Source organism: Agelaius tricolor, unplaced genomic scaffold (assembly GCF_023055355.1).
Source record: "Agelaius tricolor isolate 1412-34295 unplaced genomic scaffold, bAgeTri1.0.p SCAF_17, whole genome shotgun sequence".
NCBI classification, from domain to species: domain Eukaryota; kingdom Metazoa; phylum Chordata; class Aves; order Passeriformes; family Icteridae; genus Agelaius; species Agelaius tricolor.
In genome coordinates, this window is record NW_027269277.1 from 13,005,830 (window position 1) to 13,020,887 (window position 15,058).

The 15,058-nt window shown below is 39.1% G+C and overlaps 1 protein-coding gene across 5 annotated transcripts in view; it reads right to left on the reverse strand.

Moving 5' to 3' along the window:
• The window catches only part of AFF2 (ALF transcription elongation factor 2), a 332,765-nt gene that overhangs the window by 70,576 nt on the left and 247,131 nt on the right, over positions 1–15,058 (reverse strand). For all 5 annotated transcript variants that reach the window (XM_071442529.1, XM_071442527.1, XM_071442528.1 and 2 more), the window contains exon 9: positions 9,726–9,763. In XM_071442529.1, the coding sequence (XP_071298630.1) occupies positions 9,726–9,763 (38 nt within the window). The remainder of the gene's footprint in view (positions 1–9,725; positions 9,764–15,058) is intronic.

Sequence of the window (15,058 nt, forward strand, 5' to 3'; positions counted from 1 at the left end):
AAAACAACAGGAATTAGGGTACAGTGGATACAGATTATTTTTTACAGTCCTAATTTTCAACCCTGTCACTTCCCTGAGCTTAATGTAATTTATTCTTTAATGAATTCTAGCCCATGCTCTGTATTTTCCCAGCAGAACACTAGCTTTTGCACAGACCTTAGTGTGCAAGCTGCACCCAGTATTTTTGTCTCTTGCTGCTGTTGGTGTGTGGCCAGATGAGCCTGACTATAAGGCTTTGCTGTTGGCCTCGAGTGCAAAAAAATTTCCCTTCTTTCTTTAGAAAGATTTTTTTCCACCGTCCTTGTGCCAATCTCCTTGGTTTTTCTTCCTCACTAATCTGTCTCTGTGAATCAGCCTTTCCCCAGCTCTCCTGCAGCCTCCCCAGGCTCAAAGTCGCTCCAAGGTCAGTGGCGGGCCCTGGTCCGCGTGTCCCCGCTCCAGCTGGAGGCACAGCGCACTGGGGTTACAATATGCTCACTTTCCACTTGGAGAGGCCTGGGAGCCTCTGCACGGATCTGAACTGTGGTCAGAGAGCGTGGGGCTGTCACGACATGGCCCTTCTGCAGTGACAGGGCTGCTGCAGGAGCTGATGCTCCAATTACAGAGCAGTGGGAGAGCTCCGCGCAGAACACAGCACAGAAATCACAGAAATCAGCCCCGACATTGCAAGCACCTCCAACTATGCTAATCTCTTCTTTCATCCATGATCTCTGCTAGTCACACAGTGTTACAGCAAAGAGCTCTGCACTTAAAGGAATATCTGCAGCTTTCCTGCCACTATTGATAAAAATGTTTAATACTCTTGTTAGGAGGCGCAATTTGATTACCAAACTGTTATCCAACAAATCCTGAAAACAATTCAAAGTAAATTTCCCTAATATGTCTATTTTTCTATCCTGCCAGAAGGGTTGCTAATGAATTTGCTGCTTGAATGCACAGACAGATTGGGAACTATAACTGTGCTGGCCTGGGCAACATGGCACTGGCACCAAAAACCTATTTGTACCCATGCAAAGTTCTCTCTAGAGTATGTCTTTCATCCAGAGGTGATTTTCCAATAAAATCAGCCTCGATTATTGCAAGCGCAGGAGCAATCCCTGAGGGAGTATATCAGGCAATTCAATACTAGGAAATGTTGTACTAGGCAAAATTAACCTTGTAGCAGTGTTATTTCCTGAAACATTATCTAGCTTTGCCTTTCTTTCGTATTCATTGATCATAAATGACTGGAATTTTTTTCTTCTTCTTTCACTTAGAACAAGATCATTATTTTTTGTAGTTGTATTTAAATAAAATGCTTGAAAGACACCTGTTTTCCTCTTATTTCATTTACTGCCAAAAGAAAGGACCTTTTACTGTATAGCTGCATGGTTTTTTTTGTATTTAAAAGGTGATAACAAGGAGGACCACATTTACTCAGTCCTGTTTTCTTGATCATGCTAAACAGAGGAACCCTAAACGATATATAATCACAAGGCCACAAACCAGAAAGAAAAGGAAACTTCATTGTCCCCTTGCACACCAACAAGAAGTAGGAGAAATGCCAGTGAAATGTGAGGAGTTTTACAGTCCAAAGGACAGCAGGCACAGGCCCACAGATTTCAAAGATACAGCTGGGGAAATTCAGATTACAAGGATACAGATTCAGTGAAATCCCACTGCATTGTACCTTTATCCACTGCCTCTTACCAAGCTCTCCAAGGCAGGGATCTTCATCTGGAGAGTGTCTAGAACATGCTTGAATCTCACTAAACCATATAGTCTTATACATACTCTAACAGTTACAGTTTTGCTCTGGTTATTTATCCTCCAGCAACACAAAAATGGTCTTACAGTGAAATTCAGGGGTATGAGATCTGAGTGCTGGTTCCTGTGCTGGATTCAGCCAACTCTACTGAAACCATCAGCACAGGTTCTCCCAGTTATATCAGGACCTTCCTTCAGTTTACCTAGCATTTGTTGATTGGTTGCAATACTGGAAACATATTTTTGAAGCATAAATATAAAAAAGATCATGGGTAGTTAGAAAACAGCTGTTATTTGATGCAACACCCTAAGCAAACACTCTGAATAATGGTTTGAATAAATGCTAAGCAATTTAAAATTAAAAATAATATCCAGGAAGACAAATATATAATCTAAAATGATCAAAACCACAGGATGAGTGAGGAGGAACAAACGAGTGCTTCTTTGATCAACAGCAGATACATGCTAAAACTGGAAAAAACATATTGACATTAACTAACTTTTTTTTCCCCATCAAAAAGAGTCAGGAAAAATAAGGTTTTGTTTGGCCCTAACTTTCATTTTTTCACAACTTTTAAAAATGGACCTAAATTTAATCTTGACAAGCTGCATCACAATGAAGGTGCATGTTTTGGAAAATAACATTAGTGACCCAGTTAAAATGAAAATACTTTTTTTCCCCATCAGCTGCAAGACTCCTGACAAACTTTACAGAAATATGTGATTAACCTTGATCATCTGGCATATATCTGTCTCTGTAAATACAAGGATCCAAATGGATCTCGAAGTGTCTGAAGTCCTGTGATGGCCACTGAGCACCGTGGCAGCTGAGGGGCATCCTGTGGCTGGGTACAGCCAGCAGAGCTCGATATTGATGGTGTGCACCCAGATTTGTAAGAGATAAGCTGGAGGAGCTCTCAGGGTCTGTCCATCTCACTGTCTTTAGGCAAACACTGCACTACCCGGGCCATGTGGTAATTTAACCATCCCCTATAAATTACACAATAAACCGGAAGTGTTTCGCTGTAAAATGCATTGTGCCTGTCTGAAAAACCTGTGCTCTCTCCAGGTACCTGTTGTGGTGGTGGCTGGAAACCTTAATAAAGCACTACCTGTTTTATATTTCAGAGCCTACCAATGTGACTCATTTGTACAGTTTTAAGTCCAAACAAACTGCTAGTCAACTAAATTATAACTTATTACCACAGGCTACAGACTTTTAATACATTCTGTGGTTGGAACAGGACTGATTTACTGCTTTGGGCCCTGCCAGTAGTTATCATGCATCATTTCACTAGGAATAAAAATAGCCCTACTGTGGTTATCCTTTGGACTGATAAAAATTTATCTAACAAGATGTATCAGAGGAACAAATTCAGAAAATAAAGGTAAAATATTAAATAGACTTATTATTTTATGTCTAAAGTACTACATCTTCTGGCTGCTGTGATGACTTTGGAATAAAGCAAATGGTACTGCAAAAAGGAAAAAAGATCTAAAGGAGCAATTGAACTCTGATAAAACCACATGGGGATAGCTGAATTGTCAGAGCTTTGCAAGAGTCAAAATTTACATAAAAATCAGTATTTAGGGATTAATGCAATATCATCAAAAAAGATTTAATATGTGCGTTTCTTTGCAAACAGTTGAAAAGCAGGAGTTCTATAATCCATTTCCAACACTAACCTTTAACTTGTGAGAGTAAAGTAATCCTTTGCAACATTTCTAGGGCTCACATTCTGCTGAGGAAATGCAGCCCCTGGACAAAGCCCACTGGAGACCAGCAGCAGCCTGTGCCTCTTGGTCCCACTGCAGGTGCTGACCCTGCTGGGAGGATGGTGGGTCTGTACAGACTGCACCACAGGGTCCAGCTGGCAGACTCTGGGGCATTTTGTGAAATTTTGGAGGAGCTTTATTGCTGGTGCAATAAACGAATCCCATTGACCAATCACTGCACCTCTGAGAATTCTTAAGTGGACAGACTAGGAAGATCAGGGGCTAAAGAACATTGTCTATAATTGCCTGTAAGTGGGGCTTTTTCCTGGATTTCTGCTGGGGATTTGAGTGCTTTTGCATGCTAGACTTAATGTATTAAAACATAAATATGAATGGATTTCTTTGAGAAATGAATATGGGCAGGCAGTTTAGGCACTATGTTATAATGGATTTTCAGAATTAATTGAATTGGTGCTGTCTGATTTAGTAGTTGGCCAGAAATAGTCTGAAGAGAAATGTCAAGAAGGAAGGTTTAGAATTGGAGATAAACAGGTGGCATGTGGAAATTGCTTATAGCAGGTTTGGGGGTTTTGTTTCTTTAGAAGTAGTTTAAGTCCTTTAGTAAATGTTCTATACATATAGAGAAATGTCTATGGGTACCTATGGCCTAGGTATCCATGTATGTACATGTATACATATATATATACACACAGAAGGATGGAATAGTTTGGGTTGGAAAGGATCTTACAAAGGTCAGCCCAATCCCCCTGCAATGAGCAGGGACGTCATCAACTAGATCAGGTTGCTCAGAACCCTGTCCAACTGGACCTCAAATGCTTCCAGGGAAGAGGGATCCACAACCTCTCTGGGTAACCTGTGCCAGTATTTCACCACCCTCATGTTATAACCTTTTCCTTATATTGAGGTTAAATTGACCCTCTTTCCCATACATATATGTGGCCATCCTCCCATACAATTAGCCATGAATGGGAGGTTTCTTCAACCTTGTCACGACACACTTTTTTCATCCCTTTCTAAACACAGGCCAGGAGATCCCCTGCAGTGGAAGAGCTGCATGTGTACCAATAGCATGCTGCCTCTTCCCTGCTTCTCTTGGGTACAAATGCCTGATCTGGCTGGTCAAAAACAAAACAACTTTCAGAGTCAGCCCACTGGCCTGCATTTCTGCCAGTGGGAGCAAGAGATCTGTTTATGGTTGCTGCTATTGCTGCATACATTAACTGACCCTCAGAGCCTGACCTGCTCGCCCTCCTGCTTAGTGAGTCAATAAGAAAATCCTTTGGCTCTGCATGACTTGCTTAGACCTCAGACCTTCCATGCAGAATAAGGTCTAGCCAGGGAGGCAAAACCAAGGTGCCACTCCAGCTGGTAAAACAAAGATATTTTTAAAGTGCAGTCAGGAGAAACAGGCACTCCTATCCCATGTATAATCAAGGATGAAAAGGCCACGAAAAATACCACTGCGCTTTGCAAATGAGAGGTCAATTGAAATGTCAAGATATCAAATGTTAATGGATTGCATTTCCAATGATGGTTGGGACAGAAAACCATACCAAGTCAAGTCAGATGCCCTTCAGAGGAGAAGATGAATTTTATGGCAGGAAAAGACAATAAACACCAGAAATCTTGCTGGTTAACAAACTTGTGGCTGATGGAAAACAAATATATTTTGCAGCAGGATTTTAACACAAGCTATAATCTCAAAACATGTATCTGGAAGTCATTAAAACTACAGCAAATTTAAGCATATGCAGGTGTTTGGGGAAAATGCCGTTACTTTCTACTGAAGATTTTAAAAGGGACTATAAAAGAAGGGAGTATAAAGGACACTCAAGGAAAGCAATGTTTTCTTCCCTGAAGCAAGAAGTCGCTTCCAATATTTTCACAGTTCTACAGAATTTCATGGACTACATGACTACACTCTTAAGAGCATTCATTTTCCATTTAAAAATTCTAATTTCTTTCTTACAAAACCCTTGCATTTTATAGTGTTGGATGACATCAAGTTTTAGCCAAACCATTCTCTCACCTGCCCACATTTTCCCAAGGAATCCATCTGGCCATTTTCACAAACAACTGTAATCTGAGACATTTGTTTAGAGTGACATTATATCCAGTCCATAGTCAGAAGGGCATTGCCATGCAAGTAACTCATCTCTTTGTATGGAAAACCTGAAAAGAACATGTTTATGTTCCTAACACTGTTTCTGCCCAACACAGTGGACATAGAGTCTTCCTTTCCAATTGCAGGGAGACTTGCCTTGTGTCTGTATAGTTCACTGGTGGGCTAATCCACATTGTAAGTGGATCTGGAGTAGGAAGACTCCTTGGTCTATACAACAGAGGGATGTAATATCAGGAATGAAGAACAGTGACTCATCATTTGCTCTTTTCTGAAAGAACAACTACTTGAGTGGATTCCAGTGAAAATATGAGGAAAAGGGTTTAAAACAAACAAAAAGATTGTTTTTCCCCACACTGTGGTGCTCAGTGTCACACAATGTTGTGGTGACAGGAGGTATAAACTGACTTCATGGAAGACTTTGCATGGAAAGTAAGTCCACTGGTGCCTCCTAAACACAGGATGTGTGTTTGTGGAAGTGCAAAACACTGTGTGCAGGAAGGTGGGAGGAGGTCTCTGTAATTGCTGTTCTTTGCCCCTCACCTTCTGCTGCTGGCAGAGATGAAGCCCTGGGCTGGTTGACCTCCAGACCACGTTAGTGTGGAGGCTGCCAAGCCAAGTGCATTTGTCCTTGAGAGTGGGGACTACCCTGGATATGGGGGGATCCTGCAGCTCAGCCCACCTCAGGACAAGTGATGTGAACCAAGTCAACATGAACATGATTCCTCCAAGTTTTATGCTGATGTGAGCTCCCATTGTCCACACAAGTTCAGAAAGAAATCTGGGTTTCAGAACAAAGCTATTGCGGGGTTTTAGTGATATCACTGTTCTTCCCCTCTTGCATCAAATAATGGGTTATAAAAGATTAATTCCTCTGGATCTTCCCTAATTCAAAACCTTCTCTCATGTAACAGATCTTTAGAAATCAGAAACCCTCCATAGAGTAAAATTGTTTAAGTCATGTTACCTCTTTCAGATGCAGGTATAGGAATAGCTTGATAAGGACCAGCAAGTAAATAAGCATGTAGGACTTTACATCCAGGAACCCCTTTTGTACCACAGACTCTCAGTGTAAACATGGCTAAAAACAATGGGAGAGAGCAAGTACTCCTTCCATAACAAGGCCAGGAGAGCATAAATTAGTTAAATTGAATGGATTCAGCAGGTATGGGGCACACCTTGGTGTCATACACCCTCAGAAAAGGGTCTTGTGCTTTTGGGGAAAAAAAAAATCAGTTCTGCAGATACAGAGATTTCTTAGCTATTTTCTGAGTGCTTATTTATAGTAATATTATGTAAGATGATGCTACCAATACATAAAGATGAGTTCTGAGAATGCCTTGTGCCTTCCAGTACTACAAGCACCATGGAATTGAAGCCAAGCCTTCTTTCTGAAGCAGCCAAGTGCCACTGCACCTACTTGGGCCATCAGGAAGCTCCCACAAGATAGTCTGAGCACCAACATCCCCTTGGACATTGAGAAACCAGCTGCTTGGCTGCCTTACTGAACTGCAAAAAGAAAACTTCCTTGTTTTTCCCTCTTTCCTTGTATTTCTGCCTTATTTAATGCTGTAGGGATTCCAGAGAACAGAAAAGAACAGTAAAACTCCTACCAAATATTACACTAGCAACGTTAATGAACTGAGCAATGAAAAGTAAATAGACCATTTCTATAGAAATCTTCATTGTGCTCCTAAACTAATACATTAAATGGTGGCACTATTGGCTCTGTCCAAGGACTTTATATAACCTACAGTCTTTAAAAGGAAGTCATTTTTGCTTCAGTTTTGGAACACAAGAACTATGTCAGCATAAGGTAAAAACAAGGAAATTTTTTATGCTAATGACAACTGCGAATATTTTATATATATATTTATATATATAAAAAAATATATATTATAGCAGATGTCAAATGCAGTTAGATTCAAGTCTACTTATTAGTGCATGGCTTTTAGCCAAAAGCAATTCACATTTGCAGAAGTGTACTATCACATATGTCTTAATAATAAAAATGTGTTTTTAAAAATGTATGTGATAAGTCACATATGGTAGAAGGAATCTGTACAGCTTTCAGCCCTTATGACAATGGAAGCTACTAACTTTATTTTGCATAACTGAAGAACATTAAAATTCAAGTGAAATTCTCCTTGACATTTGAGAGCTACAAAAGCAGCTACTAAAAGCTGGCCAAGCCTGAGCTGTACTAAGTGTGGCTCTGACACTTCTACATAAATGCAATCCATGGCTACTACTGCTATCTTAAAGACACTATTCTTTCTTTTACCTGGAGAGCTTTAGCATACAATCATAATTGTACACAGGTACCTTAAATAGTTACATGTCACTGAACAAAACTAGGCAGATTTTTCAGCTGCTTTGTTATGCACAGTGTAATTAATGTGTATAATGGATCCCCTAGGGTACTAATTGAAGCTGCCACCATGAACATAGTCAAGGAGAAGTTAAACAACCAGTTGGGGGAAACATGACAGGGTGAAATACACACATGTAAGTGCAAAGAGTGAGACTGTCCATCTGGCCTTCTTCCATCTCAAAATATTGCCCTTACTCAAGTCCTATAAAAAATATCTTAACCTAAATCACCCTTTCCCCCCAGCTCCCAAATCTTTCTGGTGGATTAATTTGGCATCAGTGGCACATACATTCTGTTTAATAATTGCAGTGCTCAATGCCTCCGTTATAAGTGGGAAGATACAATTCAGTTGAGTAATTCTTGAGAATTTGACTCAAAATATATAAAAAAAGTGTATGAATGATAAATTATTATTTTGGAGCTGTTCCCCAGGAATTTCATCACCTTGCAACTCCTGGATCCTGTATAATGTGAGATGAAAACACAGCTCATTTCACTCTCTATTAAACAACCCCCAGCTAACAATGACTTTAATTCAGCTTGCACTGAATTTGAACTAGCCCTATAGGCAAGAAAGGTCCCTTGTCTTATTACAAGTTTCACATGCTATCAGGTCCTTGCTGGATCCTATTTCTAATTTTTATCAGACTGAATGAAACATAAGGAGAGAGTGATTTATGTTCATCTGACATATCCCCTAATCACTCCAAGGACTGTTCATACACATTCTGTGTTCACTTTATAAGGTGTAAATGACTATACATGATGGAATCCAAGTGACAAATAGAACTGTACTCTTCTGTTATTGTGCTAGAACACAATGACTGGGGAGTCCTGTCAGTGCATGTTCTTACAAACACAAACCCACTCCAGTCTAAAAGTCAGCATTATCAGCAAACTACTAAAAAAAAATAGGAACTCTGTCTTTAACAGGAATATACAGTTACTGGGACATAGTTAAACTGCTATGAATACCTACTGAAGTTTAAATACGTGTTTTTATTGCTACATAAGAGCCCATTAGGACTGGAGTATTCATTATTTAAACAGAATAACTGATGCTGTTAGCTTTAACTGAAAATGCCTTTTCTCAAAGAGCCAGGACATCTATACAGCAACTTCCTTAATTCAATGATATATGGTTGAGTGTTGCTGCTAGTGCCCTAAGATTTAAGAACTTATCATAAAATGCCCTTGAAATTGCTCCCTGGTAGCTTGCTCATCCTTCACAAAGCTCTGTGCAAAGAGCAGAAACATGCATGTATGTATGGTGCAAGAGGGCACATGCACAGAGGGAGAAAGAGCTCTTAATCAACAGGATAGCAAAGCCTTGATACATAGGTGCAAAAGATTCCCATGTGCCCAGAAATTTTTTGGCACATTGCTAGTTATTTCCCCCGTCAGACCTTCTTGAGGATTGCAATTAAAAATCATAATCTTTTTTGCATTTACAAACCTCCCCAAGGCTAGAAGCACTATGTATTGAGCATGATTGTGATTATTTGGCAGCTATTCATAGACAACACATTAATTTATGGAAACTGGATGAAACTTGAGGAGTGCAATCACTAGGGACACAAGAGAAATCGAAAGCTTTCCTCAATGATACTGACCTTTTTACTACTATGATTAGGGGCAACATGAATTCTATTATCTCCTTCATCACCCCTCTTACTGTCTTTTTAGTCATTGTATACAACAGTGTCATTAAACTTGCATTTTCAAAGGGATATAAAAATAACTTACTTTACAGGAATGTTTCTCAATTTTGTTTTTTCGGCAGCCTGTAAACACAAGAGGGGTGGGGGAAACAAATCATTAAGCAAGAGCCACACCAAAGCAAGCAAACATCAGCTCATGGAGCTCTTCACTAGCAACATCCCAGGCTGTGGGACCATTCAGAGAGATAGTGCTGGGTCTGAAATGCTCCTGCCCCAGTTTGTGATATCAGTGGGGTTTGTTTACTTTTAATGGCCACCAGTCTTTAGCAACTGCTCATTTAGGGCTGTAACTTCATTTCCCACTCTGAGGTCTGGCCCCTTTGTCACAAGCTATCTGTCCCTATCAGGAGCAAGAACAACAACAGGAAGAAATAGAGGGAAGAACGGATTCCATTTCCAAAACTGTTTTTATTCACCAGCAACAGAAAAGGGCAAGAGATGACCAAATGTTCAGATCAATTTCCTCTTGTGAAACCTTTGAGAAAACACACTCCAAATCATCTAAATGAGTAAATCTTTGGGCCCCTCGGCCTGCACCACCTCAGACATGGAGCCTGGTTCCAGTTTATTGCTGAACCCATTGATCTGTGTACAGTCCATTTATCATTCATGAAAAGAGCCAGTGATCTTCACAGTATATTAGAAGAAACAACTCAGATCATCTGTCAACGGCCCTCTTATTTCTGTTTCCCTCTCCACGGGGATTTCATCTCCTTCGATTCTTCTTGAATTAAAATGTTGCTAAGCAACACAGCTGGGGGCAGCGATGGCAGCGCCGCGCCAGTCTGTCACACCGCTTAAGCTGCTCGAGATGCTAGGGGAGACTCTTCCCTTTAATGCTTCTCTGCCATAATTATGTAATCTGAACCGACCTTGCATCCCTCTCTTGTTTTGTTGGGAATAGGTAAATAATATTTTAAAGGAAGAGGGATGGAAATATAACTGGCAGAGAAAGCTGGTGTTGTATCATTTCGGAGAATTCCTCCTGGTGTTTGCAGAACAAGGCTGTAATAGATTTAAATGTGGAAAGTGGTCAGATGGTTGGTGAGATTACAAGCACAGAGAGTAGTGAAAGGCAGAATTAAGACAACTGATCCATAAACCCATTATAGAAAGGAAAGTTTTAGTGCCTAATTACCTCCAGAGGTATTTTTACAAAGCCTGCCGACATTTAGGAGAAGGGTTATGGTGAGGAACTTTAACCTCTGCTATACTTAGGGATGGAAATAAAATGGTTCATATGTAGGAAGTGTGAATATTAGTGGTTCAGAAAAATGCTCATATAAGCCCTTGACAAATTAAATCCTTTATGAAAAATTACAGACTTTTGAAACCTCTGGGACCGCACAACTGGGTACCAAATTTTGCCAGAATGAATTTTCCCTTGAGCTCTATGATGGGGCTAGTTTTTCAAAATACCTGCTCTTTTGGCACTTTTGCCTCCCATCATAGCAAAGGTAATATCTGCATTTAAATCCATGAAAATCCCTAATAATGAGTTTAAAATTTGGGAGAAAGAATGAGAGCTTGTGAGAGCTTGGGTGGTGTAACAGCAATCCTCTGGGCTGGCTCCCAGCTTGTAAAGAAAAATATGTTTGTTTCATTTGGATTATATTTTCCATCTAAAGAATAAATCAACGAATGCATGATAGGAATCAATTACATTAATTGTACAGTAGGGGTGCTAAATAAAACACTTAAACCTCAGGAAATGTTCAACTTCAGATTGCACAAGTAATTGAGAGAAACCCAAGCCTAATTATGCCTTCTCAAACAAGCTTATGATGAAATGGGGTCCCTGCCTCAACAGTGAGATAATGTGATTGTGTCTTTTTCCAATAGTTCTCTGCAAATGCAGAGTCAGAAGCATGCTATTAAGAAACTTCCTAAGTAATAAACTACATGTAACAACACACAAATGCTTAATTTAAAAATAACTCAAACATCATCAAAAATGGCATTTTAGTTTCCCAAACTTCCTACTAAAATCCAAGTTTCAGTCCCATCCTGCAGGAAACTAAAATTATTTTTAAAGCTCAAAAACATTCTTCCACAATGTCAGAATATTTTTTTACTATAGAGTGGTATTTTCCTTGACTCTTCTATATACCAAATAGCTGGACTTTAACAATTCTGAGTTCAAGCATGTGAAACTTGCATCTAAATCAAGGTTCTTCCCTGAATTATTCAAAAAATCACTACACAAAAACAGGTATCAAAACACAGATAAAGAAGAGGAAACAGGAGAGAGGAGAGTGTCTAGGATCACAAGTAAATAATGATAATGCAGTTGATTTAATACAAAGTACAGCAGAATATATTCTGGAGAGCACATGCATGATGGTGTGAGCTAAACTGTTTACATGAAAGATTAAAGAAGATGAAGATATTTCAGAGAGTGAGAACTGGCAATGTCAAAGTCACAGAATATTAAAAAGCAGAGTCTAAACTACGTGTTTGATTTTTGGCCACTTAGCTATGTCTATCGCAACCATTACCCTGAAAGAAAGGTAGCAGTTTCAGGAAGAAAGAACTACAGATATATTTTGTTTTCTTGGGCTGCGAACATTCTAGCATACATATTTCCCTAGATTTTTACATGGAGAATTTCCACCTTTTTTTCCCCTTTGTTACCAGAAAATCACACCTTCCTAACTCTTAAGAAGAGATACATGCTGGAGGAACAGTGCCCTTCACACATATGCTTGCTAATACAAGACTGAAAAACCATTACAAGCACTTGGGTTAATCTACATGCCAGCCCAGTTTAATGCTGGATCATGAGACAAGTGGTCATTTCCTGTTACAAAGGATTCACTTTGAGTGGGATCAGGGTGATGTTAAACACAGCACACAATACATCAGGGATTCCATCAGAGAAAGAAATGCAGAATCTGTCCTTCTGTTTTTATTTGTTTTGTAGGTGCTGCTCATTCATTTTTCAAAGTGTATTTGTTGCGATATCATGAGCATGCCCAGTGGCAGAAGATAAAGGAAGGCAAAATCAAAGTGACATTGAGTAACTCTACACATTAGGCTTTGATGCAGAAACGTATTGTTTGAAAATATTTGGTGTGCAGCAGGTCTGTCAATTAGAGCTAATTATTTTTCTCTGATCAGGAAGAATGCAATCTTGTTTTAGGCAGGTTTCTTTGAAATGTACGTCTTTTATATAACTTCATTATAGGAAAATACTTCTTCCAAATTACTTCTTTTCTCGGCTGCTTAGCTATTGACTCAAATTGTCTGTGTTGAGTAGTTCTCTCTGCTTTGATAATTAACTTTTGATCATTACTGAATTTAGCAGCTCTAGTCAGATGTGTTCATAGCTATCCTCCTCAACTATTTCAGTGTTCATCGCCTTTAATCTTTGAACAAAATGATCTCATTGAGCCTCCATCAGCCTCGCTACTCAGTTAATAATTCCTGTTTCTCATCTTCACCACTGAGTTTGATTTGTTTTAGACTTGATGCAAGCTTTTGATTATTAATTTAAGATATTTCAAAGACAAACATGTTTTAAGAGTAATTTTTTTAATCTTATATTCCTAGGCCTTTACAAGTAAGAAATTGGTTTTAACTTCACAATGACTCCTGAACTTCATGTATTAAAAGTACTATCTAGAAACAGAACAGGTGGGAGGTCCCTAAACCCCCATATATGTGCCCTGAGTGACAGATGCTGCTGCCAAAGATTGAAATGAAATTGGACTGGTACAATGAAATATTCAATGGGTGTTAGGAGAATTACATCATGGGATCTTTGCTAATTTTGAGCTTGAAAACATGCATTAAAATAATTTAGGATGATTAGAAAATGGAAGTTGGAGTGAACCAGACAATCATTCCACTTTAATTTGTAATTTTCTTCTGATTTTTTTTTAACAATTATGGCCTCTGAATAATTGTGCTTCTGCTCCCTAAGACCTTATTTCAACAGCTGACTCCAGTGTTGAATAAGAAGGAAGAAGACGAGGAATGTGAGAAAAGCTGTGAGACACAGAGGCTCATCCATCAGAGAGATTTTGCCCAGGGATGTTTTACCTGATTCTTGTAGCTGTGAATGACTCCTACCTCTACACCTGATTTTGGTACTACTTGTTTTACCATTAGCTGAAGAGGCACCTGCACTGTGCTGTACTTGTTCTGTAATGTGATTTACCCATAAAAATACTTTGTTAGAAGGTATTCAATTATTACACAAAAGATTAAACACGGGAATAAGCACAAACTACTTCTAGATTATGAACAAGGACTAAAAATGTAAAAACAATGCTTTTATTCATCACTATCTATTACCTGACTGGCTTTTGGATTGAATGAACCAGAAAAAGTATTCCAGTCAGTACAACTTTCCTACATCACAAAGGAGAGATGAATGAACTGACAAGGGGATGGCTCAAAAATAACCAATTAAAATAATTGGCATCTGCAAAATGCAAATTATATTTTTGGTGAAGTGTTACAGGCAAAAGGTCTGCTATCCAAAGAAAAAAAGTATTTTTCATTGCATAACTGAAAATCCAGAATTTTCATTGAAAACTATTTGATTTTGAGAAAGTGGGATTAGACAAAAGATTTTTTCCAAGAATGCCCCTTCACCCTCTTGATTCAGAAGCACTGGTGAGCCAGCTAAGAAGGCAATTGCTGAGCCTCAGAGTATCTCTTAGGATGAGACAGAGGACACTTCATGCCATTGAATGGGCTGCCAGAAGAAGGCAGGCCTTCATGCTCAAACTTTCCCCCTTTTTCCATGAGTGGCTGCAACTCTAACTCAGGTTTATTTCATAGTTTCTGACCAGCTCTGCCTGCTTGGGTGAACAGCCAAGTGACTATATAAATAAGTTTATAATCCACCACTCTTCTCCTGTGCTGTAGGTATAGAAGAGGCTCCTCAGAGACTCGATTCAACAGTACAGTAAAAACAAAGATACTTTTCACATTAGTTAAGTTTTATATATATAGTTTATATCTCCTCCTAGATTATAATTTGTTTTGGAAATTATACCATGCTCTTATTTATACAGAATGCCTTCTCTATGATCCTAAGTAACCAACTGAGAACCACAACTGACTGTGCTGTGCTCTGATTCTCTGATGATGCAGTTGATGCTAAATACAGTTGGACCTCCTCTGGAGGAGGAGAATATGGTGTGCAGCAAACAAACCATCCAGAATTGTGCTTGGAATCAGAAAGCCAAAACCCAAGGCCTGAAGGATAAGTATGTGTATGTATAAATATGTGTGTTGTGTTCCTCATTTTTTTTTATTCTTTACTTCATTGCTTACATTCTCCTCTACCTGTCCCCTAATGTCAACAGAGGAGATTGTATTTCTTTCTTGCTAATTGCCTTTGAC